Source organism: Cajanus cajan, chromosome 8 (genome assembly GCF_000230855.2).
Source record: "Cajanus cajan strain Asha chromosome 8, NIPB_CcT2T_4, whole genome shotgun sequence".
NCBI classification, from domain to species: Eukaryota; Viridiplantae; Streptophyta; class Magnoliopsida; order Fabales; family Fabaceae; genus Cajanus; species Cajanus cajan.
This window is the reverse complement of record NC_138524.1, coordinates 16,816,701-16,843,103: the sequence shown is the minus strand read 5'-3', so window position 1 is coordinate 16,843,103 and position 26,403 is coordinate 16,816,701. Positions and strand designations below refer to the sequence as shown.

Here is a 26,403-nt window from a genome sequence, read left to right as displayed (position 1 = left end):
GCTAAGATTTAGGAGCCTTACTCTCATGTTGCCTCGTATATCAATTGGCAAATTTCAATTTTAATGGCAATATGATGATTTTAGGAAATCAATATAAAAACTCTCAATAGAAAAACAAAAAAGAAAAATGTATGAAAAGTTAACTTTTAACTCATAAAAAGATAACAAATTTAATAAACAAGTCATTGGCTCGAATAAGATTAGACTAAAAGTTAATCTCTTGAAACAAATTTTTAAATTTAAATTTTATGAATGAATACTTAATTAATTAAGAAGAGAGATCTCGTTAAAAGCCATAAACCAAATTCCATAGCAAAAGGGAGAAGAAAAAAAAACAGATTTCAAGCATCACATTGAATTGAAACTGAAATTAAATAATCATTGAACTTATTCATTTTGCACTAATAATGACTTAAAGTCATTTCCACTTACATACACCACTTTTAATGTCACAATATGGAACAAGATTGCATGGTGGAAAACAAAGTAGTATTCCACAATCAGCATCGGTTCTACATTTTGGAATCACGATTTCTTTGATCTGGTCACACATGCAAACACCATTACCACAAATGGCTATTTCTTTGCAGTAAGGTATAATCGAGTTGCATTCAACATCTTCAACACATTCACCAGAACCTGTCTTTCTTGCTATACTCGTGAATCCAAGCCCTTCAAAAAGATACACAAATTCAATAATATTGTAAGAACCTTCTTAAGACATTGTGTGTTATCAATTTTAATTTTCATATACTCATACTTTAAGATGTTGAAAAAAAAAATAAAAAATACCATTGCTAGCTATTGAAGCAAGAACGACGACCACAAAAGCAACCTTGACTAAAGCCATATCCCTACACCTTGTTTTGGTGTGGTGTTTGAGAGGTGTTGAGAATTAAACAATATCTTATTATCTTTATAGATTCAATTGATACATTCTACATGTTTATAGTAGTGTATGTTGTATATAAGACCATAAATGGGAATTTTCGAAAAAAATAAAATCCGTGTATATAATAATGACATCAAAAGATTTAAACTTATGGCTTTATGCAAGTTAGTAAAATCACCTACTCCTATTTGTGGCTTAATATATTTTTATCTATATGTATAAGTAAAATGGACTTCCACACATGTATTAATTTCTAAATGTAATACTTTATTTTGTACTTATTGAATATCACAATTTAAAAAGAAAAAAAATGATAATTCCTATTATGAGGCGCTTTATAATTTTTATAAAGAATTATTTTTATTTTTCGTCTTTTTTTTGTTATATAAGATAGTGAAAATATGTATTTCTTGTTATTAGATAATGAAAAATAATTTGAGAAATAAATATTTTTTCTCATATTTTTTAAACTCTCAAATTAATTATAATTTATAAATGTTATTGATATTTATATATAAGTTGATTATGATATTTATAGATGTTATTGAAAATAAAATAATAAGAAAGGCCAAATTGATACAACATGATTTTGTTTATAAACTCAATAAATTTAACTAATATAAACTCAATAAAATCATCAACTAATATAATTATTTATATATTTTTTATAATTTGATTAAAAATGTCTTATAATAATTAAGGAGCTAATATTTATTTTAGTTTCATATTTATATTAATTCTTATTATCTCTATTTAACTTGTCGAAGTAATGTTTATATATAGAAAATAATAAATGTATCATACTTAATCAATATAATATTTAATTTATTTTATGTTATAGTTATTAAATGTGATATTTAATTTTTTTTGGAATGTCAACCTTAATTATAATATACATTAATTATAGTGTTTATTCAATATAATAAAATAATAAATGTTTTTAATGATTTATCTCTTATTTTTTTTATTTAATAAGTTGACTTCATCATACATTTAATAATTATTGTATTTAAAGTTTTTTGGCTATCAATTTGATTTGTAATTTATTAATTTGATTATTAAACTTTTTAGAAAGTTAAAAATTATATGATACTTTATTATATATATTCAAATCAATGTGTAAAATATTTTTATGATTATTAATTAATTTAAATTAATAAAATAAAATATTAAATAGTTTTGAAATTTCTTAAAAATTTGTAAACTTAATTTATACATTAAGAACAATTAACATAAGTTGTGGTGTCTTGCATTCTTTAATCAAGTTGTCTAGGATTCGAATTTTAACATTAAGTATAAAATAAATTATGTTGGAATAGAAATACCTACCTTGTGTACACTTATGATCCCTGGTAGAGATTAGTCAGTGATAGATATTTTGTATAATTACCATGTTACCAAATATATATATATATATATATGAAAAGGGTTATAATAACACCGATATATATAACTTTTATTAAGTATTACACCGTTCAATAACTTTATAATAAATGTGAATTTTGTAAATTCAACCGTTAGATTGAAAGTTCTTTACTCTTAGATCATATATAAAATTTTATATTAATCCAAGATAATTTGATACTTCATTTTTATAAAATAAAATTAACGTAATATTCATTTCAAAATATACTAAAATATGAACACTTTGATTACCTTCAAGTTGTTGTTCAATTTTAACAAAATTTGATATAAACATATAAAGTGATATGAACTTTCAATCTAACGGTTGGATTTACTAAATTCACGTTTAATATAAAAGTTATTAAGCAATGTAATACTTAATAAAAGTTACACCAGTGTTATTATAATCATTCTCTCTCTCTCTCTCTATATATATATATATGTATATATATATATACACACACAAAGAGAGAGAGAGAGAGAAATAAAGGATCCACTTATTCTACTCAATAATTCATGTTCTACCTCAAATTTAAATGATCTAACTATTGAATTAAAACTTTTTAATATATAGATCAAATCTAGAAATTTGTAAAAAATTTAAAAACTATTTGCTTATATTTCTTTTTATTAATTCAAATTGATAGATAATCATATAATTATTTTGTATATTAATTTGAATTAATAAAATGAAGTATTAAATAATTTTAAAATTTTTCAAACTTCAACTATGTATTAAGAACTTTTAATTTAACGGTGTGTGTGTATATATATATATATATATATATATATATATATATATATATAAGAAGTGTAATATCCCAAATTTTATTAAATAAAACAAGTTATTTTGATTTTAAATATTTATTGAGATTATTAGAAGGTTTATCATATTTTTATTTACGTATTTTACTATTTACATATACGTATTTTACTATTCACATATACGTATTTATGTATTTATGAATAGTAAATATATTATTATTTTAATGAATAGTAAATATAATAATATTTTAATAAAAAGTATATATGATTAGAATGCCAATCATTCGAAGGAAATACGTAAGCCCTTACGTAAGTTTTCAAATAATTATATTAATATTAAATTATATTATATAATATTATTATCCTTATCTACATGAATAGTAATTTATGAGTCTTCAAATTGATGAATAGTAGTCTTCAATCAGAATTCAAATCGAATTTTCATGAATAGCGGATTTCAATTAGCAATTCAAATCAATTCGTGAATCTTACTATTCACTGAATAGTGAATTAATAAGTGTTTCAATTATAACGGAATTCAAATCGATTTCAATTTCACTTAATTCGAATATAATATCATGAATAGTAACCAGATGAATAGTACTTTATAATTTCTATAAATAAGAGGCAGGAGGCCGTGAAGATTTAGAAATTTAGAGAGAGAGAGAAAGAGAAAGAAAGAGAGAAAGAGAAAGAAAGAGGGAAGTAGCGAATCTAAAAGAGGAGATTCTGCTCAAGTTGTAGCTCTTATTTATCTAGGTAAGGGGGAGGAGAACCTTATCTTTTTAAAATTTTATATACTATTATGTATAATTAGTTATGCATTTATTTGATTATATTTATTTAGTGGGGTGCCCCTAACCTCACTATATTTATATATTTATTCAGTGAGGTGTTCCTAACCTCATCTAACTACTTAACTTTTAATTACTATGTTATTGTTATAATTATTCAGTGAGGTGTTCTTAACCTCATTTAACTACTTAACTTTTAATTACAATGTTTATTTATGTTATTATTATATTTATTCAGTGAGGTGTTCCTAACCTCATCTAACTACTTAACTTTTAATTATTATGTTTATTTATTTACGTTATTATTTAGTGGGGTGTTTCTAACCTCATATATTTGTTTAACCTTTAATTACTATTACTTATTCTATGATTATTCTTATCTATAATAATTATTAATATATTCACATTTTATATTGTTTAATTATTTTATAATAATTGTCATTGTCATTTAATTAATTAGTGCTCTTAATATATTTTATTTAAATTTGTGTTATTTAATTAAAGCTTAAATAATGATAAATTCTTAAATCTATTTTGAGTAATTTTTTTATGATTAATATAATTTGTTAAAATGTCTTTTACTCATTTTAAAGATAATTAATACTCTATGGCCATAGATGATAAAGTTTGAATTATTTGTAGCTGGAGGTTTAACCTTGGGGATTTAAATGAGTAAGAAATGGAGGTGGAATATCTTTTGGTTGGTGTTATAATGATGCTCATTTATCCTGACTAGTCACTACAAGTATAATTCAAATTTTATTGTATCAAGAAAATCTAATATTTAATCTGTATAAATATATATTTATATATATATATATATGTTAAAATTTTATTTATAAATAATTATGTTTATTCGTTCGAATTATTGTATTTATTGGATATTGTTCTTACTCCTTTCTTTTCTTTGTTTTTTTTTAATTAAATATATTATAAATAGATGGATCAACTTGAGATTCCAGATCATTTTGCTGTTATTGTTACTGCTGTTCTACATGGAAGGAAATTGGAATACGGAGGCTATTTGATGGATCTGTTATAACTTTACTTGTCAATCATATTATTTTAATTGTAATTTTCTTTCCGTTATGAATATATATATTGTATTAAAAGAGTAAGGAAAAGGAATAATGTGTAAAATAATACGTTATTCTAAATATTTTAGAACGATATGTTATGTATTAAATTCACAAGATATTTTTTTCTTTACTTTTATTTTTATTAAATAAATATATAGATATTGTTAATGATTTAATTGCGAAAATATTATAAAATTTTATAATTTTATATTGTATAATTTGGGTATTAGAATTAGGCGTTACATTAAATGGTATCAGAGCAACGTTCCATGTGTAACTTGGGGAAATGTGCTAACCATGTTTCTATTATAAACTGATCTATAAAATTACAGATGGCAGGAAGAAGGAATACCGAACTAACAGAGGCTGTACAAGCTATTAGGGACATGGCTGCCGCCTTGTTAAGGAATCAACCACCAGGAAGAACAGGAGAGTCACAAGGACTTGTAGAATTCAGAAGCAATAACCCTTCCCAATTTGATGGAGGATACAATCCTGAAAAAGCTGAATTATGGATTAAAGAAATAGAAAAAATATTTCGAGCTATGAACTGTCCTGACAACCAAAAAGTAAATTATGCAGTATTTATGTTAGTAGGAGAAGCAGAATATTGGTGGGATAGTACCAGGAGATTATTAGAAGGAGGGGGAATAATCATTACATGGGAAGTATTTAGAACCAAATTTTTTGAAAAATATTTTCCTAATGATGTTAGGAGGGCTAAAGAAATAGAATTTATGCAGTTAAAACAAGGGAATATGACAGTGGGAGAATATGCTTCTAAGTTTGAGGAATTGGGAAAATACTCTACTTTCTTTTATCACCCTGATGAGAGGATGAAGTGTATTAAATTCGAGGATGGACTTAGATCAGAATTAAGAAAGGCAGTAGGGATATTGGAAATCTCTGATTTTCCCACATTAATACACAAGTGTCGATTTTTGGAAGGTTTTGATCATAATAAGGATAATAGACCAAAATCTTTTGGCCCTCAATTTAGTAAGAAAAGGGATAATGAAAGAAAACCTTATGTTCGACCACAATGGAAACCCCAATCCTCTCAATTTGCAGGAAATTCCAGTAGGTCCATTAATAATCAAGCCAAGTGTTTTAAGTGTGGACAGGGTCATTATACTAAAGATTGTCATCTCAAAGGACCTGTTTGTTTCAAGTGTGGAAAGTCTGGTCATGTATTTTCTGAGTGTGGACAACCAAAGACGCACGTGAATACTTCCGGATCCAAACCAAGACCTTCTACAACTGGAAGAGTTTACACCATGACCGGAACTGAAGCTGCTCAAAACAATGATCTAATACAAGGTAAATGTTTCATTAAAGGCAAAACTTTAAATGTACTGTATGATTCAGGCGCAACTCATTCTTTTATCTCCAATAATTGTGTTCAATATCTCCAATTACCAATTTCTTCTTTAGAGAATAATTTGATTGTTTCAACCCCTACAAACAAATCTGTAATTGCCAATAAGGTTTGTTCAGACTGTCCTATTTTTATTGGCGATAAAAAATTTCTTGTAAATTTGATCTGCTTACCTTTATCACAATTAGATGTGATTTTAGGTATGAACTGGTTATCTTCCAACCACGTTCTTCTTAATTGTGCAGAAAAGTCTATAATATTTTCTGATCCTAAGGACCTATCGATTTCATTATCTAAACCAATAAACAAGTTTCCTTGGGGTAAAGTTCAAGGATATTTAATCTTATCCTCTATGGAAGCTAAAGAGGAAGTCAACTTGAAAGATATAGCTGTCGTTCAAAATTTTCCTGAAGTCTTTCCTAATGATATTCCTGGTTTGCCACCTGACAGAGAGATTGAATTTTCGATTGATTTAATACCTGGAACTGGACCAATTTCAATGGCACCTTATAGGATGTCACCTTCTGAATTAGCTGAGTTGAAGAAACAATTAGAGGAGTTACTTGAAAAACAATTCATACGCCCTAGTGTATCACCTTGGGGGGCTCCTGTTTTGTTAGTCAAAAAGAAAGATGGAAGCTTTAGACTGTGTGTGGACTATCGACAATTAAATAAGTTTACCATAAAGAATAAATACCCTCTTCCTAGGATAGATGATTTGATGGATCAATTAAGAGGAGCCACTGTATTTTCTAAGATAGATCTAAGATCAGGATACCATCAAATCAAAGTGAAAGCAGAAGACATACAGAAAACTGCATTTAGAACAAGGTATGGTCATTATGAATATCAAGTAATGCCTTTTGGAGTAACCAATGCACCTGCAGTGTTCATGGATTATATGAATAGGATTTTTCGTCCGTATTTAGACCATTTTGTGGTGGTCTTTATAGATGATATCCTCATATATTCTCGAACTCATGAAGAGCATGAAGAACACCTTCAAACTGTTCTCCAAATCCTGAAAGACAAACAACTGTATGCCAAACTTTCTAAGTGTGAATTTTGGTTAGAGGAGGTTAAGTTTTTAGGACATGTGATTTCCAAAGATGGAGTGTCTGTGGATCCATCTAAGGTAGAAGCAGTTCTACTATGGGAACCTCCAAAGACGGTAACAGAAATCCGTAGTTTTTTGGGTTTGGCAGGATATTACAGGAGATTCATTGAGGGATTTTTTAAAATAGCTATGCCTTTAACTCAACTCACCAAGAAAGGACAACCCTTTGAGTGGACAGAAAAATGTGAGAATAGTTTTCAAGAGCTTAAGAAAAGATTAACTACTGCACCAGTCTTAGCCTTACCCAATCCTAATGGACAATTTGTCATATTTTGTGATGCCTCAAAAATGGGATTAGGGTGTGTTCTTATGCAAGATAGAAGGGTAGTAGCATATGCTTCTAGACAGTTAAGAGCTCATGAAAGGAATTACCCAACCCATGATCTAGAACTAGCTGCCATTGTTTTTGCACTCAAAATATGGAGACATTATGTGTATGGTGGTAAGTTTGATGTTTTTAGTGATCATAAGAGTTTGAAATATTTGTTTGATCAAAAGGAACTGAATATGAGACAAAGAAGGTGGATGGAATTTTTGAAAGATTATGATTTTGAATTACATTACCATCCAGGGAAAGCCAATGTTGTGGCTGATGCACTGAGTAGAAAATCCTTACATGTCTCCTCATTAATGATTCAAGAGATGAATTTGATAGAAAAATTTAGAGACATGAGTTTATCAACTACGGTAAGTCAAGATAAAATACAATTGCATACGGTTCAAATTACTAGTGACTTACATGAACAAATTGGTGAGGCTCAGGTAGTTGATAAATTCATTCAGAAGAAAAAGAGGTTGATAAGTCAAAAGAATAGTGAAAAGTTCGATTTAGATCAAAGAGGAGTTTTGAGATTTAATAATAGGATATGTGTACCAAATGATTCAGAAATTAAGAAAATAATTTTAGGTGAGGCACATAAGAGCAAGTTGAGCATACACCCTGGGGCAACAAAGATGTATCAAGATCTCAAAAGGATGTTTTGGTGGCCCAAAATGAAAAAGGAAATAGCACAATATGTGGCTACATGTTTGATTTGTCAAAAAGCTAAGATAGAACACCAAAAGCCAGCAGGAATGTTACAACCCTTAGATATACCTGAATGGAAATGGGACAGTATAGCAATGGATTTTGTAGTTGGTTTACCACGAACAATTCATAAGTTTGATTCCATATGGGTTATTGTGGATAGACTAACAAAATCTGCTCATTTCTTACCCATCAACATTAGGTATTCTCTAGAAAAATTGACTGAACTGTATATAAGAGAGATTGTAAGGTTGCATGGGGTACCATCTAGCATAATATCTGATAGGGATCCTAGATTCACTTCTAGATTTTGGGGAAGTTTACATCAAGCATTAGGAACTAAGCTTCGTCTTAGCTCTGCATATCATCCTCAAACAGATGGACAATCAGAAAGAACCATACAATCCCTAGAAGATTTATTGAGAGCTTGTGTGCTAGAGAATTCTGGTAGTTGGGACAAATACTTGCCTCTGATTGAATTCACTTATAACAACAGTTTCCATTCTAGCATAGGTATGGCACCCTATGAAGCTTTATATGGAAGAAGGTGTAGAACTCCTTTGTGCTGGTTTGAAACAGGAGAGAATTTAATCTTGGGTCCTGAATTGGTGCAACAAACCACGGAAAAGATCAAAATGATTCAAGAAAAATTGAGAATGACTCAAAGCAGACAAAAAAGTTATGCTGATAAAAGAAGACGACCTCTTGAATTCCAGGAAGGTGATCATGTATTTTTGAAAGTTACACCAACAGCTGGTATTGGTAGGGTAATGAAATCAAAGAAACTCACTCCTCGATTTATTGGTCCTTATCAAATCCTTAGAAAAATAGGTCCTGTTGCTTACCAAATTTCTCTACCACCTTTTCTTTCTAATCTCCATAATGTCTTCCATGTGTCTCAGTTAAGAAAATATATTTCTGACCCTTCTCATATAATAATGCCTGATACAGTACAATTAAAGGATAACCTTACATTTGAAACAATACCTGCACAGATCGCAGACAGGAGGATCAAGCAGTTGAGAGGCAAACAGATTGCACTGGTAAAGGTAATCTGGAATGATGTTACTGGAGATGCTACTTGGGAACTCGAAGAAGAAGTTAAGAAAAATTATCCTTACTTATTTTAAGCAATAAAAATTTCGAGGACGAAATTTCTGTAAGTAGGGAAGAATTGTAATATCCCAAATTTTATTAAATAAAACAAGTTATTTTGATTTTAAATATTTATTGAGATTATTAGAAGGTTTATCATATTTTTATTTACGTATTTTACTATTTACATATACGTATTTTACTATTCACATATACGTATTTATGTATTTATGAATAGTAAATATATTATTATTTTAATGAATAGTAAATATAATAATATTTTAATAAAAAGTATATATGATTAGAATGCCAATCATTCGAAGGAAATACGTAAGCCCTTACGTAAGTTTTCAAATAATTATATTAATATTAAATTATATTATATAATATTATTATCCTTATCTACATGAATAGTAATTTATGAGTCTTCAAATTGATGAATAGTAGCCTTCAATCAGAATTCAAATCGAATTTTCATGAATAGCGGATTTCAATTAGCAATTCAAATCAATTCGTGAATCTTACTATTCACTGAATAGTGAATTAATAAGTGTTTCAATTATAACGGAATTCAAATCGATTTCAATTTCACTTAATTCGAATATAATATCATGAATAGTAACCAGATGAATAGTACTTTATAATTTCTATAAATAAGAGGCAGGAGGCCGTGAAGATTTAGAAATTTAGAGAGAGAGAGAAAGAGAAAGAAAGAGAGAAAGAGAAAGAAAGAGGGAAGTAGCGAATCTAAAAGAGGAGATTCTGCTCAAGTTGTAGCTCTTATTTATCTAGGTAAGGGGGAGGAGAACCTTATCTTTTTAAAATTTTATATACTATTATGTATAATTAGTTATGCATTTATTTGATTATATTTATTTAGTGGGGTGCCCCTAACCTCACTATATTTATATATTTATTCAGTGAGGTGTTCCTAACCTCATCTAACTACTTAACTTTTAATTACTATGTTATTGTTATAATTATTCAGTGAGGTGTTCTTAACCTCATTTAACTACTTAACTTTTAATTACAATGTTTATTTATGTTATTATTATATTTATTCAGTGAGGTGTTCCTAACCTCATCTAACTACTTAACTTTTAATTATTATGTTTATTTATTTACGTTATTATTTAGTGGGGTGTTTCTAACCTCATATATTTGTTTAACCTTTAATTACTATTACTTATTCTATGATTATTCTTATCTATAATAATTATTAATATATTCACATTTTATATTGTTTAATTATTTTATAATAATTGTCATTGTCATTTAATTAATTAGTGCTCTTAATATATTTTATTTAAATTTGTGTTATTTAATTAAAGCTTAAATAATGATAAATTCTTAAATCTATTTTGAGTAATTTTTTTATGATTAATATAATTTGTTAAAATGTCTTTTACTCATTTTAAAGATAATTAATACTCTATGGCCATAGATGATAAAGTTTGAATTATTTGTAGCTGGAGGTTTAACCTTGGGGATTTAAATGAGTAAGAAATGGAGGTGGAATATCTTTTGGTTGGTGTTATAATGATGCTCATTTATCCTGACTAGTCACTACAAGTATAATTCAAATTTTATTGTATCAAGAAAATCTAATATTTAATCTGTATAAATATATATTTATATATATATATATATATGTTAAAATTTTATTTATAAATAATTATGTTTATTCGTTCGAATTATTGTATTTATTGGATATTGTTCTTACTCCTTTCTTTTCTTTGTTTTTTTTTAATTAAATATATTATAAATAGATGGATCAACTTGAGATTCCAGATCATTTTGCTGTTATTGTTACTGCTGTTCTACATGGAAGGAAATTGGAATACGGAGGCTATTTGATGGATCTGTTATAACTTTACTTGTCAATCATATTATTTTAATTGTAATTTTCTTTCCGTTATGAATATATATATTGTATTAAAAGAGTAAGGAAAAGGAATAATGTGTAAAATAATACGTTATTCTAAATATTTTAGAACGATATGTTATGTATTAAATTCACAAGATATTTTTTCTTTACTTTTATTTTTATTAAATAAATATATAGATATTGTTAATGATTTAATTGCGAAAATATTATAAAATTTTATAATTTTATATTGTATAATTTGGGTATTAGAATTAGGCGTTACAAGAAGAGATCCACTTACGTCAAGATTAAGTTTAACTATATTTACTCTATTCAATAAGTTATTTTTTACATCAAATTTTAATAATCTAACTATTAAATTAAAAGTTTTTATTGCTTAGATCAAATTTGCAAATTTTCAAAAAAATTGAAAACTATTTGATACTCCATTTAATTAATTCAAATTGATTGATAATCATAAAAATATTTTATATGTTGATTTCATTTAACAAAACGGAGTATCAAATAATTTTCAAAATTTTAAAAATTTACATATTTGATCTATGCATTAAGAATTTTGATTTGGGTCTGCTTACTCTAAGAGTAAGTTTACCTACATTTATTTCACTCAATAACTCATGTTCTATATTAAAGTTTTTAATGTTTAAATCAAGTCTGTAAATTTTTTAAAAATTTGAAAACTATTTGATACTCTATTTCGTTAATTTGAATTAACGTATAAAATATATAATTATTCATCGATTTGAGTGAATGAAAAATAGTATTAAATAGTTTTCAATTGTTTTAAAAATTTGTAAACTTTATTTATGCATTAAAAACTTTTAATTTAACAATTGGATCATTAAAATTTAATGTAGAAAATGAGTTGTTAAGTAAAATAAGTCTAGATTTTCTCCTCACATATATGTGTGTGAACTCATAATCCAAAATACTAGTAGATTAACGGAATTTGAAACTTCTCTATTTCTTTCTCTTTATTTTTTTGTCTATTTTTATAATTTTGAATATATAAATGACATTAAATATTAATTAAAAAAATATTAATATTTAATATTATTTATAATTCAAAATTATAAAAATAGACGAGAAATGAAGATGAAGAAATGGAGAAAAACTCAATTTGGAGTAACGTGTGCATATGTTTTATTTTTGTTGATAAGACATGGGTGTTTGGTTTTAAGACGAATCTGCATCTTGGTCTAATTAAAGGGCCTCAAAGCGAAACAAGCGTATGAATCTCTCTCCTCACTTATTGTGCATTGCTATTCATTGTGATGGATCCTCGATATATAAATATTAAATGAGCATAAGTAATTACATTTAAATTTGTTTGAAGGAAATAATTATTAAAAATGAAAAATAAAATTACTTTTTTAGATTTTGTTTCTTAGAAATAAAAGCATAAGACCTGATGATGAAGGTTGGAATAATACACATAACATCTTTGTTTAAATTTTAATATTGTCATTGTAATTTTGATAAATAAAAAATAATAAAAACATAAAAGTGTAAAACTAATAAAATGAATTAAATGATAAACGAGTTATATAAAACTATATTAATTTCATTCAATTTCCTTTAAAATTCCTAATATGAATATTAACTTATTGATTCAACTTGATTTATCTACCAAATTTGTCCAATTGATTTTTTTAATCCCATCACACATGTATTTTTACTTCATTGAGTCATAAGCTAATCTTACTCTTCATATTGTGGTTATCTTTGGTCTGGGGAGTTTTATCATGCATCGAAAAAAATAAAATACTTGATTTTTTCATTAGATAAATTGTCTCTGTGATCAGTTCAAACTCATCAAATTTATATAATTCATTTAATTCATAATTATCTTACCGAATAAAAAAATCATAATTATTTTAACTAAACTTTTAGTAATAATTGAAAACCTTAATTTAATTTAGGACCAATTAAAGATGAAAAATATTTAAATGTAGAATATTCTTAATAGAAGATATGATGGCATTTTCTTATATATATTCATATTTTTTTACTATGTTAAGAAAAAATATAGTGTATCCACTCACAATCTTTAAAAGAGAATAATTACTAATTTTAATGATAGATACTTTATATTAATATCATTGTTACTAAAAAAATTATTATTTTTTTTGTGGAATTTGAGTTAAAATTTAAAATAAATGATTTAAATTCTCTAAAAATAACATGAAAATATTAGAGAATTTAAAGAATTATCATATTGGAATAGATAAAATCACAAGCATAATTAGTGAACTGAAACAATTGTAATCATTTTTAGTGTGTCTGTGTGTTTTATATTTTTATTTCATTTATATCTAGGAAGCTAATATTGGTGCTTAAGATTTTGAAGTTTATCCCTTGTTATTTAAGATTAATTTTATAGTTTTATTTAATTTTAAAGAAATAATTTATTTAAATGATAAACCATTCTAAAATATAATCATTTATTTCTTAAAATAAGTTAATTCAAACTAACAAAAAAAATAAATGTTTATACTCTATTGAGAAAAGAGAGATATTAAAAGGAGGATGAATAATGTCAACAAAAGATTCACATTTTTCAAAAATAATGATAAAGTAAGTTTATGAAAAAGTGGAGACAAAAAGATAAGAAATTGAACAAAATATTTTTATATTGATTCGCTTCAACTACTTGGACTATGTCCAATTCTTTATCTAATTAGATCAAGTTTTATTATATTATGCAAAAATACAAATATTTTTTTACTAAGTTACTTTTGACTCAAACCTAAGTATTTTTTGACTTATTTTATCAAGTAACTACCAAAATGTTCTTTCAATACAAAGCATCTTCAAACTTTAACAATCAAGTATTTTTTTACAGTCAAGTCTTTTCAGGCCTTAACAACCAAGTATTTTTTTTACAATCAAGTTTATGGACTTTGACAACCAAATATTTTTTTTATAGTCAAATGTCTTAAAGCTCAAAGCAATAACATGAAGTTATAATTGGGATAAGCTAATTATGTTGTTTCATTTTACTATTAAGACGTGATACAATCAATTAAGTACAAAAACTTTTTACAGAAATTTTATCACTACTTTAACATTGTGGAAATTTATAAACAATTACAAGATATATGTAATTGTGACCTTGACATTGTGATTGCAATTACAATCACAATTACGGTTGTGATTGTCTTTTAAACCTCGATGCATGAAAGACAAAATGTATTTATTCTAAGTTTTCAACCATTAGTTAAATTTTAGTGATTCATCATAAGTAAAGTTTAACATTAGTAATCAGTCATAAAATGTATTTTAGTGATTCATCATAAGTAAAGTTTAACATTAGTAGTCAGTCATAAAATGTGAATTTTTAATTTAACTCAATTTTGTAAAATTTATTTTTTCAAAGTAAGAATTATTGTGCACTTAACTTACATATTTTTTTATTAATTTTATCTCACGTCTAATACTATTAAACTTGATACATAAATAAAATGATATAAGATATATATTCATATCTCTATTTTTTCTCACACTGAATACTATTGAGATGTGTTTGTATAAATGGTAAGAAACACATTTAAGGTTTTTCCAATAATTAAGTATAGAGAATACGTTTAGATGATAAGGTTAGCCATTATCCTTGGTTGTTTGAGCAGTTAGGGATAAGGTTGATTGATGAAGATAATCATGAAAAATAATATGCAGACCTGGATACCAACAAAGGATGGCCTACACATCACAAGATCGTGTTTAGCTGCGTATTTGTATAAAAATAAAATGGGATACTTGACATTTGCCATCATCTCTTCTTACAATTTAATTGGTAATTTAGTCAAGAAATTGTGCCTGTGAAAATGACATGAGATATGTAATTCAAATTGAAAGTTTAATTCCCATAGGGAAGAAAAACCTTAATGTTCATGATTTTGTTTGTCAGCTTCTAGTTCTAGCCTACCAAAACTGAAAGACCAGATTCCTTAGCTTACATGTTATTTTAATTTTGAGGATTTGACTAAATCAGAATGCAAAAGGAGATTATATATCAACTTAGAATTTGAATCTTAAGCTTAAGTATTTTTCATACAATATTTTTGAGAGAGGAATATTGATTTTATATGTAGTTGAGCATGTATGATGTTGTTAAAATTAATCTTTATTTTCGATAATAGAAAATTCGTATTGATATATAATTAAAATAATAATAATAATTTACAAACTTTGCTTAAAATGTCCAAGGTTTGGATTCTAAAATTTAAGCTTAAAAAAGATGACTTGTACGGAATTATTACATCCATTTTGGGATTAGTTTTTATATCTTATGACATGGCTGCAGGAATAAACCTTTTTTTTTTTAAAAAAAATATATCTGCAAATGAAATAAGAAATCCCCAAACTTAGGCTAAACGATAGCAAATTACGATATGGTACTTGACACTATTATAGGAGTTTTGATACCATTAGTTTTTGGATCAATATATATTTGATTTGAATTAAGTCATATTATTTGTTTGGGAAAAGTTATGCAACTATTAGCGCAAAAATTAACTGTGCCTAAATTTTTAGATATTATAGTAACTCTAAAAAATTACAGCATATTAATAAATATAAATATGTTTTATTACATCTTTGAAAAAATAAACAATTCTTTTTAGTCTTTATATTGTTTTTTTTTGTTTTTTTTTTATGGTTGTTGTTTACTAAAAACAAAAAGGTGGCACTATATTTTATACACTGATTTTTTTTTATTGTATTTGTTTGACTAGAAACAAAAACTAATATTAAAACATGTTACTAATGACAGGTTTGCAATATGAAGGTTAAAACACATGAGAATGAATACCGATAAAAAATAAAATTAAAATTACAAGGACCAAAAATAAATATTTTTATATTTAACCTGATCTTAAATATATTATTACTATTTTTAATAATAACAATAATAATAGAAAAATACTGATAAAACATTTTTTACAAATCTTTTCTGACCACTCTTCTGTTGATGACTAAGATTTATAATAAATCATAAAATTTAATGTGTGATCAGTCTCACTGTATATTAATATCACCCCTAATTTTGTAATTTTTAATAAATAATAAAAAATAAAAAAGAAATGTGCTCGAAAGAATTTATTGGCAGCTAGCATTCTTTGTGATCCTTTTTTTATTCTTTTTTCCTTTGGTTAGCAATGGTAAATGAGTATGGTCCATTCTCCACATCACTAACACCGGAACAGAAGTTTCCAATCTTTGCTGTTTCTTTTTTGAATGTCATCATTACACAATTCAGACCTAAGCTGACAACTAACAATACTTGGCAAAGTTATCTGCTTTTAAAATTTTTATTTTGTTATTAATAGATGATAGCTACCCATGAACACGTATGTCAATCTCTATGAAATTGTTTTAGTTTAGATAGATATTTGGATATAAATTAAAATCATTTTTAGAGTTTTTTTTATATTAAAAATAAGCAGTATTTTTTTAATAGAAATTCTCTAAAAAAAAACTCTTTTAAGTTTATATAACATACTCTAAATCAATAATTTCAAATTCTGAGTACCATATATGCAAATATGTTAAATATTAAAAAAGAGGAGGGTTAAATATGTTAAATATTAAAAAAGAGGAGGGTTATATTCACACCGATGTAACTTTTGCTAAGTATTATACTGTTCAATAACTTTATATTAAATGTGAATTTTGTAAATCTAACCGTTAGAATGATAGTTCTTTACTCTTAGATCATATATACAAAATTTTATATTAATCTAGGATGATTTGATACTTCATTTTTATAAAACAAAATTGGCGTAATATATTTATTTCAAAATATACTAAAATATGAACATTTTATTTATCTTTAAGTTGTTGTTCAATTTTAACAAAATTTGATATACTCATATAAAATGATATGAACTTTCAATCTAACGGTTGAATTTACAAAATTCACAATTAATATAAAGTTATTAAGCGGTGTAATACTTAGTAAAAGTTACACCGGTGTAATTATAAGCTCCTCTAAAAAAAATTATTTATAATAATCTTACCTAACACAAAAAAAAAAAGTTTAAATAGAAGATATTTTTGGAATAGAATCAATCAATAATTTCTTTAATAATTTTTAATAAAATTAGGGCTCTTATTTTATTTGCATTAAAAATTCACATGAATTGAAATTAAATATGAGAAAAATCATATTCGGATTCAATAAGTAGGAGTAAAAAACTCAACCAACTTTACCAGGAGAAAAATTGTAATAGAAGTGATAGCAAATGTTATTCAAGAGAAAAATCAGAATTTCTTCTACGGTACTGGTATTTCCTCCCAGAGTATTTTATGCATAAATCAACCTTTTGAAGAAGCTGCAGCAGCAGAAAGAAATGAAAAGCCAAAAACAGCTCAGAAAGTCCAAGGTTGTGAAAATTGACTCAAGAAAGTCATGGGAGCACCACATCATTGATGCTACCAATAAAGGCTACCCTGTGAGTCTCATTTGTTTTCTGGAGATTCATTTGGTTATACATCTGTTTTCATTTCTAATTATTACAATTGGTTGGTTAAGAATGAAGTGTTCATGTGAAGTACATAGGTTAATTTATTCATAGCTCTCTTCTATATTCTTCCTATAAATAATTTTCAGGTTATGGTTCATTTTTCTGCTTATTGGTGCGTCCCTTCTATAGCTATGAACCCTTTCTTTCAAGAACTGGCCTCCACCTATCAAAATGTTCTCTTTCTGAATGTGGATGTAGATGAGGTTAAGGTAATTATGAGTATAATATAACCTTTTTTGATTTGGTGTTTTTATAAAACTATTTAGCCCATATTCCACCACATATCTTTGAGATTTTCAATTCATCTATTTCTATGTGTGTGGCTCTAATTTGTAGAACATGCAATAATGTTCATATGATTCAAATAAAGGGTAGTCTAGAAAAATATTTCCTAATTCTTTACTTTGAGATTCCAAATCAAACTTTGAGGTCACGTGGGCTGTGTTTATATATATCAGCAAGCATAGTATCACTAGAGCTTGTTCCTAATCTATTCTCAAAAAAGAAAAAGAAAAAACTCCTAGGCTTCAAGCCTTTAACATATCATAAGGCATTAATTATTCATCAATGATCCTTATTCATTAATAAAGTGTGACTTTGCAGATGATATAAAAAAGAGACCTATAACAGATGTATCTTTTGTTATCCTTATTGGATGGTTTTCGAAAGGACAAATTCTATGCTTGATTGCTTAGTATCACTTGTACTCGTAATTTTCTTTACCACCTTTTATTCTACTGCTATGAGCACTTTTTGTTCTATATATCTAAGAAGTTGCCTCCAAGTTGGAAATCAAAGCCATGCCTGCTTTTGTTTTGATCAGTAGTGGAGGAGCTCAAGTGGATAAAACTGTTTACTTTTGGATTCCAAACCCAACTTTGAGGTCACGTGGGCTGTTTTTATGTCAGCAAACACAAAATATAAAAATTATTTAGTTTAAGTATTTTTTTTTAATCCTTTATATTTAGAATAAATATATTTTTATTCATCAAATTTAAAACGAACTTTTTAGTCCATATAATTTTTAAAAAATTTATTTTATTTTTTATGATCAAATTTTATTAATAAATTTATAAAATATTATCATATAAAATATACTTATTAATATCTTATTAATAATAATATTATATTAAATTTAGTTAATATTGTATAGTCTTTTCAATTTATTACTGTTAAATATATTACTTGTATCTCAAAGAATTAAAAGAATACTTTTTAAAAATTATGAAAATTATAAAAAATTAATTTTAAATTTAAAAATTAAAAATATATTTACCCTAAAGTGACTAGATTTAAAACATATTTAAGGTTATATTTTGTGTTTCAAGCATAGAAGCATCTTTTTTTGATAAAACCAATATCTCTAGCTCACTAGGCCATAAATGGATATCATTCATGATTATATAATTGTCGTTTGAAAGGTATTCACACACAACAAAAGATTAAATACGTAATTTTCTGTTAAATACTCAGAATTTATAACTCACTACTTACCTGTCAAGTCATCCTTTTGGGATAGGTTTCAAACCTTTTAACTTATAATAATGGCATTATTGGTCATAAAAACAATTAGTAGTTGTGACTTTTCTGTTGTTATCAATTTGTGACATGTAATAACATTTTTTTTTTGGGTGGTTTCAAAGAGACAAATTCTAATATTGCATAATTGTTGAGTATATCATTGTAATCACAATTCTCTTAATTAACCACCTTTTGTGTTCTGCCACTGTCCATGTGCATTGTGGCTCTATCTAGGAAATTTCCTCCAAATTGGAAATTAAAGCCATTCCCACCTTTGTGTTGATGAATGGAGGAGCTCCAGTGAACAAAACTGTGGGTGCAAATCCTGATGAGATAAGGAAAAGAATAGATTGTTTTATTCACCAGACACATTCCCCCAAGTCAAATGATGCATGAACATGTTGAACACAGTTTGTCAAAGCTGTAAAGAAGACCTATTATGTTTTTTTTTTTCTCTTAATAAAATATAAAAAAAAAGGATATTCCTTGTATGTCACAAACTCCAAGTGGTTAATCTTTTATTATTTGTAAATGTTTGGTGTGGATATGAAAGGGCAAGTTGATGTACTATGAAAGGGTGTTTTAGTGTATTCATTTTCTTTAGAGTGATATTTTAATTTTTTTTCTTTTAATTTACTTTTGTGGTCGTATAGTAGCAAAGCTTACCTGTGCAACTTATTACCAACTACCATGTCATATGTCATGTTTCAAACCAATTTCTTCAAATTCATGCACCTTACGAGGTTACGAGGAACATTTGAAAAACAATAATGGGTGCAAATAATTTCAATTTTAATTCTTGCGAGGGACGATTGACAAGGACAACTAGTTTCCAATTCTAATTAATTGCTCTGAGTACAATTCTTGAAAATTTGAATTCAATTGAACGGAAAGAACTCATGTCATGATTCAATTGGTTGAATCCGTTAATTAAATTGATGGTTGCGTCATGATTAAACTCTGAATCATAGACATTTGTTCATGAATTTAGATTGTCTCTTGTTTTTTAAGTGATAGATTCAAGTATATCGTTATTTTGGTCCTGAATTTAGAAAGTGTTGTTATTTTAATGCTTAAGATTAAGAAAATGTTAAATAATTAACAATTATATGTTTAAAACTCAGAAAATTATGTGACGAAAGAGCTGACGTGAATATATATCTAGGGAGAAAAATGATTGTAAATAATTAAATTTAGAAACTCATTTGAAATTTTAAAGACTTATTTAATATATTTGTTTAATTTTAAGACTAACATCACTGTTAGTAGCAGATTTAGGATATTGAGTCAGTGTGGACACTAAATGTAGTGTGTTGAAATATATAAAATTAGGGTTACTTAAAATAGTTAAATTTAAGATATTTATTTTTAACGAATAAAAAATTAAGAAAGTGGGTTCAAATACATAAAATTAGGAGATAAAATATAAACTTCTTTTTTAAGATATTTATAAGTAATTTTTTGAATTGAGGTGAGTGATCACTGATCACTATGTAGGTTTGCTACTACTGACAATGCTCACTATTTTTAGAAATCAAAGTGAATATTTACTCAATAAAATATAGTAATGTTAGATAAAGATACATGAGAGAAAGAGGGAAAAAAATATTTCTTACAACTATCTAGGACTATTCGCACTTCAGTTAAGAATGGGTTGTAAATAAAAAAAAATGTAATGCAACTATAAAAAATCAACCACGATTCCATTTTATTTTAATTGGTTTCATTTTTAGTAGAGACAACAAGTATTATAGCTAGGTAAAAAAAAAAAACAATTTTACTTGATTCGAATAGAGTATTTATGAGCACCAAAACTTTTCATATGTAACACAACAATATATTCGTGGTTCAAAAAATTGAGATCATTATTTTAGTTGAGACAATCATATATATATATATATATATATATATATATATATATATATATATATATATATATTATCTCTACTGCTATGCCGAGCTTGAGCTCGGCATAACAGCACAGGACGACTTCAGATATGCACTGGGAAGATCTCGGCCTATACGAGATCCGCTATCTAATCAGATCATAACTGATCTCAGGCTCAAGATCCAACAAAACCCTAATTCACACCAAGGTACGTGCGTTACTTATACGAGACTCATACTCCCACAAATACTAACTTTAGCATTAGAGTCTCTTTTGCAGGTACTACTCCCATCTTGGAACATCAAGCGTACCAGCGAAGGAGACTCACCGACCTTACCCAGCGGATCAACTCTACCTCAGATCCCCGGTAAGAACAATATATATATATATAAAATAAGAGATTTACTTATTTTAATAGTAAATTTTAACATATTTATTTTATTTAATAATTTATATTTTACTTTAAATTTTAATCATTAAATTAAAAATTTTTAATGTATAAATCAAGCTTACAAAATTTTAAAAAAATTAAAAATTATATAATAAGTCGTTATGTAAATAAATAAATAAAAAAACAAAATGGACTAAAGTAGTTGTCTAAGATTTGTTCAAGAACAAACAATGATTACATTAGAAGCATGACCAAGTCTTGAAGGATAAACAATCATTACATTAGAAGCGTCGCCAACCCTTGAAGGATACGCAATGCCAAGTAAGTAATCGTATTTAGTGTTATGTCCTCGTCTTCCATTTAGGCAATAATTTACATTCTCAATCAAGTTCACCTTTGATAATTTTTTTTACTTATTTATTATATAAGTCGATAATTTATCGTAAATAATAGCTTGTACTCAAATAAAAATATCATTTTTTTACTTAAATCAAGATTAAGTTATTTGAATAATGTCCAAATTGAATCTTAGACAGAAATAAATTTTGATTAAATTTTACTTATTTTTCAGTTGAATTAGATTAATTTATGGGAAAGTGTTACGACATTGAAACCAAAAAAATCGAATTAAGAATTTAAGAAGAATAATAACATGACTGTGTGCATTACCAGCTAATTTTCATTTTGAAAATAAAAAAGAACAAGAAGAGGTTTGAAATATCTCGGAATCTTTAGGCCCATAGAGAAGCCCAAGGCGAAGCCCAATCGGGGATCTGTTTTGTCGTAAAAGTTGAGGACGAAGAATTCCATCAGCACTTGGCAGTTGCCACCAATTTGTTTCCTCATCTGTCTCACACGCAGATTCCCCTTTTTCTCTTCCCAGAAAATATTAATAATAATAATAATAAATTAATAGCACTACCAAAATTATTAATATTAAACCTTTGGTTCTTTCTTCCTCTCCCAACTTCAAAACGTGCAAGCAATTGCAATTTGCAAACCCCACACAGTCACACACACACACACATAGTCCCTGTTTGTTTCCCAGGAAAATCCCGGTGCGGGAAAATCCTCAATTTTCCGGGAACCCAACCGCCATAATGGTTTCCCGGGAAAACACCAATTGGTTCTTCGATTACGCCTTGATTGACGATATTCCCGTTCCCGACGCCGCTTTCTCCGCCTTCACCTGGCCCCCCAACGCCTCCAATGTCGGGTACTCGCAGATCGCTTCGCCAATTGCCTTTTCCCTTTAAGATTCCCTTCGCAACCTCTCTGATTTCCCCACTTTTGGTTCATTAGGGTTTCCTCGTTGCTCTTTGATTTTAGGGTTTCGTGTCTTAGTTCGGAGGTTCCACGCGGTGGAGAGTTTTGTGTGAGTGGAAGGAATGTGATTTTCGTTTTTTTTTTTTGTTTTTTTGGGGATTGGTGTAGTCACGGGTGGTTGTAGTTTTTTTTTTTATTATTTTTTTTATATATATTATATTACGTGGCGGAATTTGGTCTGTTTAGGTCATAAATGTCTGGTCAGAATTAATTCAGATGGCGTTCATGCATGTGCGATTAATTTTTCTCTGTAGGACGTACAATGAGTGTAGATTTCACCATTTTAGTGTGTGTGCAGTTTGTGTTTTTATTGAGCCTTTCCATTTATGTAATTATGTTTTTGGCTTGCGAAATTGGGGGTCGTTTGTACTTTGTATACCTCGAGTTACACGGTTAAATTATTTTCTCGAGTCATAGGGTCATTTTATTTTTACATTGGAATCAAGCTAGGTGGATTAAATGAAGAATGATTCGGTTGGAAGTTGTAATGGTGAAGTGCTTGTTTAACTCGAGGGAAGATTCTTCTGTGCAGGGATGGCTTATAAATTTGTTAATGCTAGTATTATGTGGAAGTGAATGTAGGGGGTATTGAAAGTGCCGTTAAGTGTGAGAAATAAATGTAGCAGAGATGAGAATGATGAGTTGGATGTGAATGTTAGAACAGAAATATTTGAGAGAATGTTGGATTGAAGGTGTAGCACCTATTGAGGTGAAGAAGGCTAAACTTGCGTAAGGTAGTTTAGTTCAGTCGTTGGGATGGAGACAGATGACGTCTCCGGTGAGAGAAGTGGATAACTGTAGGAGGGTGTTTAAATTAAGAAAAATCTTCCCTTAGGGGTTTTACTGAAATTTGGCTACTGCTAGAGCCCTATATAGCCAACTCCACCTTGTGGGGGAAGTAAAGGCTTGGTTATTTTGTTCTAACTTCCAGCATGAGAATGTGAAATAATTATACCACGATCTTGCGTAGCGCATTTGTTTGTCAATTTTTTTCTGTGGGGAAAGGAGTGGACTTAGTCTGATAACTTAAGTGGCTAAACAGGTGTTTAGATACAAATTAAAGAAGGGTTTTTCCTTTCCAAAGCAAAACATATATTTGTGATTTGAGGCCCTGTACATTTTTGTTTGTGCAACATGGCTACTGACATTATTCATAACACCCATTATCTGTGATTTTGTCTACCTCCCCACCCCTGCCCCTATTAAAAAACAAATTTTTTTTGGCTTTTCTTTCTTACGATATTGTCTTCTCCTAGTGTTGAAATTGATGGCTCATTGGGGGATTCTGACGGTCTCAAAGAGTCCGGTTCAAAGAAGAGGTACACAATGTTCTGTTCCCTTTTCATTTTTTGAATAAAATAATTTTATGTTAATTAAAGGAAAAAAAATAAATCAACATATGTGGCAACTTGGCAATCTTATTCTGAACCTGCACTTGTGAAGTTCTTTATTCTATAAATATTTCCTAATTTCTGTTGTTTTGCTTGCATGCCTGCTTCTTGCTGTTTCAGTCTTCAGATGACTTACTGCTCTATTTTCTTTCCATTTTCTTGTACCATAATAAACCCATCATGATTCAAGACTGAAGTGAAATCTGAGGGCTGTGTTAATTATTTAAATAATTTTAATAATTTTGCTAATCACTAGCCACACATAATTTTGAATGAAAGCACAGGATGCCTAATAATGTAGTACAGTCAAAGCACGAGGCTAATTTGTGCAATTGATGTTGATCAAGAAATCAACATAACAAATTTTATTGCTGTATTCATTGTATATGTTATCTTATTCAAGTGTAAATTTTTTTTCTAAACTTTTATGCCAATTATATAAAATCACGTTTCCCCGTCTTATAGTATTGACTGCTTTTTTGTAAAAATAAGTCGACCCAATCCAGTTGTCTTATCCTAGAAGGAAGTTATCCTCATTCTTTTGTTCATTTCCTGTTACAGGGTTAGGTCTGAGTCATGTGCTGCTTCTAGCTCTAAGGCATGTCGTGAGAAGTTGCGAAGAGATAGGCTTAACGACAAGTACGCATTTTACTTCTTAATCCCAACTACCTCCGCTATTCCCCTTGTGAGTTTTTGTGAATGTTTAGCTGAGGCATGTACCTAATATGATGGACTTGCCTAGGTTTGTTGAATTGGGTGCCATTTTGGAGCCTGGAAGGCCTATCAAAACAGACAAGGCTGCTATCCTGATTGATGCTGTCCGAATGGTGACCCAGTTACGGGGTGAAGCCCAAAAGTTGAAAGACACTAATCAGGGTCTTCAAGAAAAGATTAAAGAGTTGAAGGTGAGGTTTCAATATATATTCATATTTGGATGACTTCCTGGGAATTCCATATTCTGGATCATTCTGGATCACTTGGGGGCCATTTGGTTTAAGAAAATGTTTTCTATTTTCACTTTTAATTACAAAAATCCCACCTTTTTGTTATGTTTTATGTTTTCAAATATTTGTATAGAAAACAATGAAAACAACTTATTTTGACTGTTTCACATACAGACTATTGAAAAGAAGAAATAAGCTGAAAACAAAGTGACATTTTTTAACAGTAAAAATAGAAAATGAAATAAAAAAACTTTTTTTTTTCAAACGAAACAGCCTCTGAAGATTGTTTTCTGCCTTCAAAAGTCCAACCTTTTCCTAATGATGCTGAAATTGGCAAATACCATCTGTATTAAAAATCAAATTCCTATCTTGCTGTGTAGGCTGAGAAAAATGAACTTAGAGATGAGAAACAGAGGCTCAAGGCAGAAAAAGAGAAGTTGGAGCAGCAACTGAAATCATTAAATGCCCAACCTAGTTTCATGCCTCCCCCTGCTGCAATCCCGGCCGCAGCATTTGCGGCACAAGGCCAAGCCCACGGCAACAAGCTGGTTCCTTTTATCAGTTATCCAGGAGTTGCAATGTGGCAATTTATGCCTCCTGCTGCAGTGGATACCTCACAGGATCACGTTCTCCGTCCACCAGTTGCCTAATCTGGCATTGTACAATTCTCTGGGCTTCAATTTTGGCCCAAGGTTGTATCCATTTTACCAACACCTTCCTGGCTTTGTTAGTTCTCTTCTAAGTATTCTAACTGGACCCAGTGGTAACTTCTCTGAATGTATTTGGCATATGATACTATTATGATTAATGCTGGCATTTGCATGTAAATGTTAATAAGATTGTCTGGCTGTCTTCACCTTTGTTTTAGTAGTTGCTACTGGGTTCTAAGATAATCCATTGTTAGGTTGACAGCAGCATTATTTCGGTTTAGGCTTTTACAATATAGGTAAGAGCGCATTCTTGCTAGTATATATGT

The 26,403-nt window shown here is 28.1% G+C and overlaps 2 protein-coding genes and 1 long non-coding RNA gene across 3 annotated transcripts; 2 read left to right on the top strand and 1 right to left on the bottom strand.

Moving 5' to 3' along the window:
• Positions 1 to 353: 353 nt before the first annotated feature.
• Positions 354 to 1,823, bottom strand: LOC109810276 (uncharacterized). Its single transcript, XR_014428670.1, has 2 exons — positions 793 to 1,823; positions 354 to 672 (listed from the first exon to the last, which is right to left on the bottom strand). It is a non-coding gene; the product is annotated as an uncharacterized LOC109810276 (long non-coding RNA).
• Positions 1,824 to 17,620: 15,797 nt separating this feature from the next.
• On the top strand, positions 17,621 to 20,119 carry LOC109810301 (thioredoxin-like protein CXXS1). The gene is made up of 3 exons (XM_020373723.3): positions 17,621 to 17,894; positions 18,053 to 18,175; positions 19,722 to 20,119. Exons 1-3 carry the CDS (start codon positions 17,793 to 17,795, stop codon positions 19,881 to 19,883), a joined length of 387 nt encoding a protein of 128 aa, XP_020229312.1. The 5' UTR covers positions 17,621 to 17,792; the 3' UTR covers positions 19,884 to 20,119.
• Positions 20,120 to 22,604: 2,485 nt separating this feature from the next.
• ILR3 (basic helix-loop-helix (bHLH) DNA-binding superfamily protein) lies at positions 22,605 to 26,283 on the top strand. Its single transcript, XM_020373741.3, has 5 exons — positions 22,605 to 22,982; positions 24,349 to 24,411; positions 25,045 to 25,122; positions 25,226 to 25,388; positions 25,808 to 26,283. The coding sequence occupies exons 1-5, from the start codon at positions 22,867 to 22,869 to the stop codon at positions 26,075 to 26,077; spliced, it is 690 nt and encodes a 229-aa protein (XP_020229330.1). The 5' UTR covers positions 22,605 to 22,866; the 3' UTR covers positions 26,078 to 26,283.
• Positions 26,284 to 26,403: the final 120 nt, after the last annotated feature.

Bases quoted from the DNA above. Each gene is read 5' to 3' on its own strand.
- LOC109810301 (XM_020373723.3), top strand. From the start codon at position 17,793: ATGAAAAGCCAAAAACAGCTCAGAAAGTCCAAGGTTGTGAAAATTGAC. The intron at 17,895-18,052 runs GTGAGTCTCATT...AATAATTTTCAG, and splicing joins CTACCAATAAAGGCTACCCT to GTTATGGTTCATTTTTCTGC. The intron at 18,176-19,721 runs GTAATTATGAGT...GGCTCTATCTAG, and splicing joins TGGATGTAGATGAGGTTAAG to GAAATTTCCTCCAAATTGGA.
- ILR3 (XM_020373741.3), top strand. From the start codon at position 22,867: ATGGTTTCCCGGGAAAACACCAATTGGTTCTTCGATTACGCCTTGATT. The intron at 22,983-24,348 runs GTACTCGCAGAT...GTCTTCTCCTAG, and splicing joins CCCAACGCCTCCAATGTCGG to TGTTGAAATTGATGGCTCAT. The intron at 24,412-25,044 runs GTACACAATGTT...TTCCTGTTACAG, and splicing joins GAGTCCGGTTCAAAGAAGAG to GGTTAGGTCTGAGTCATGTG.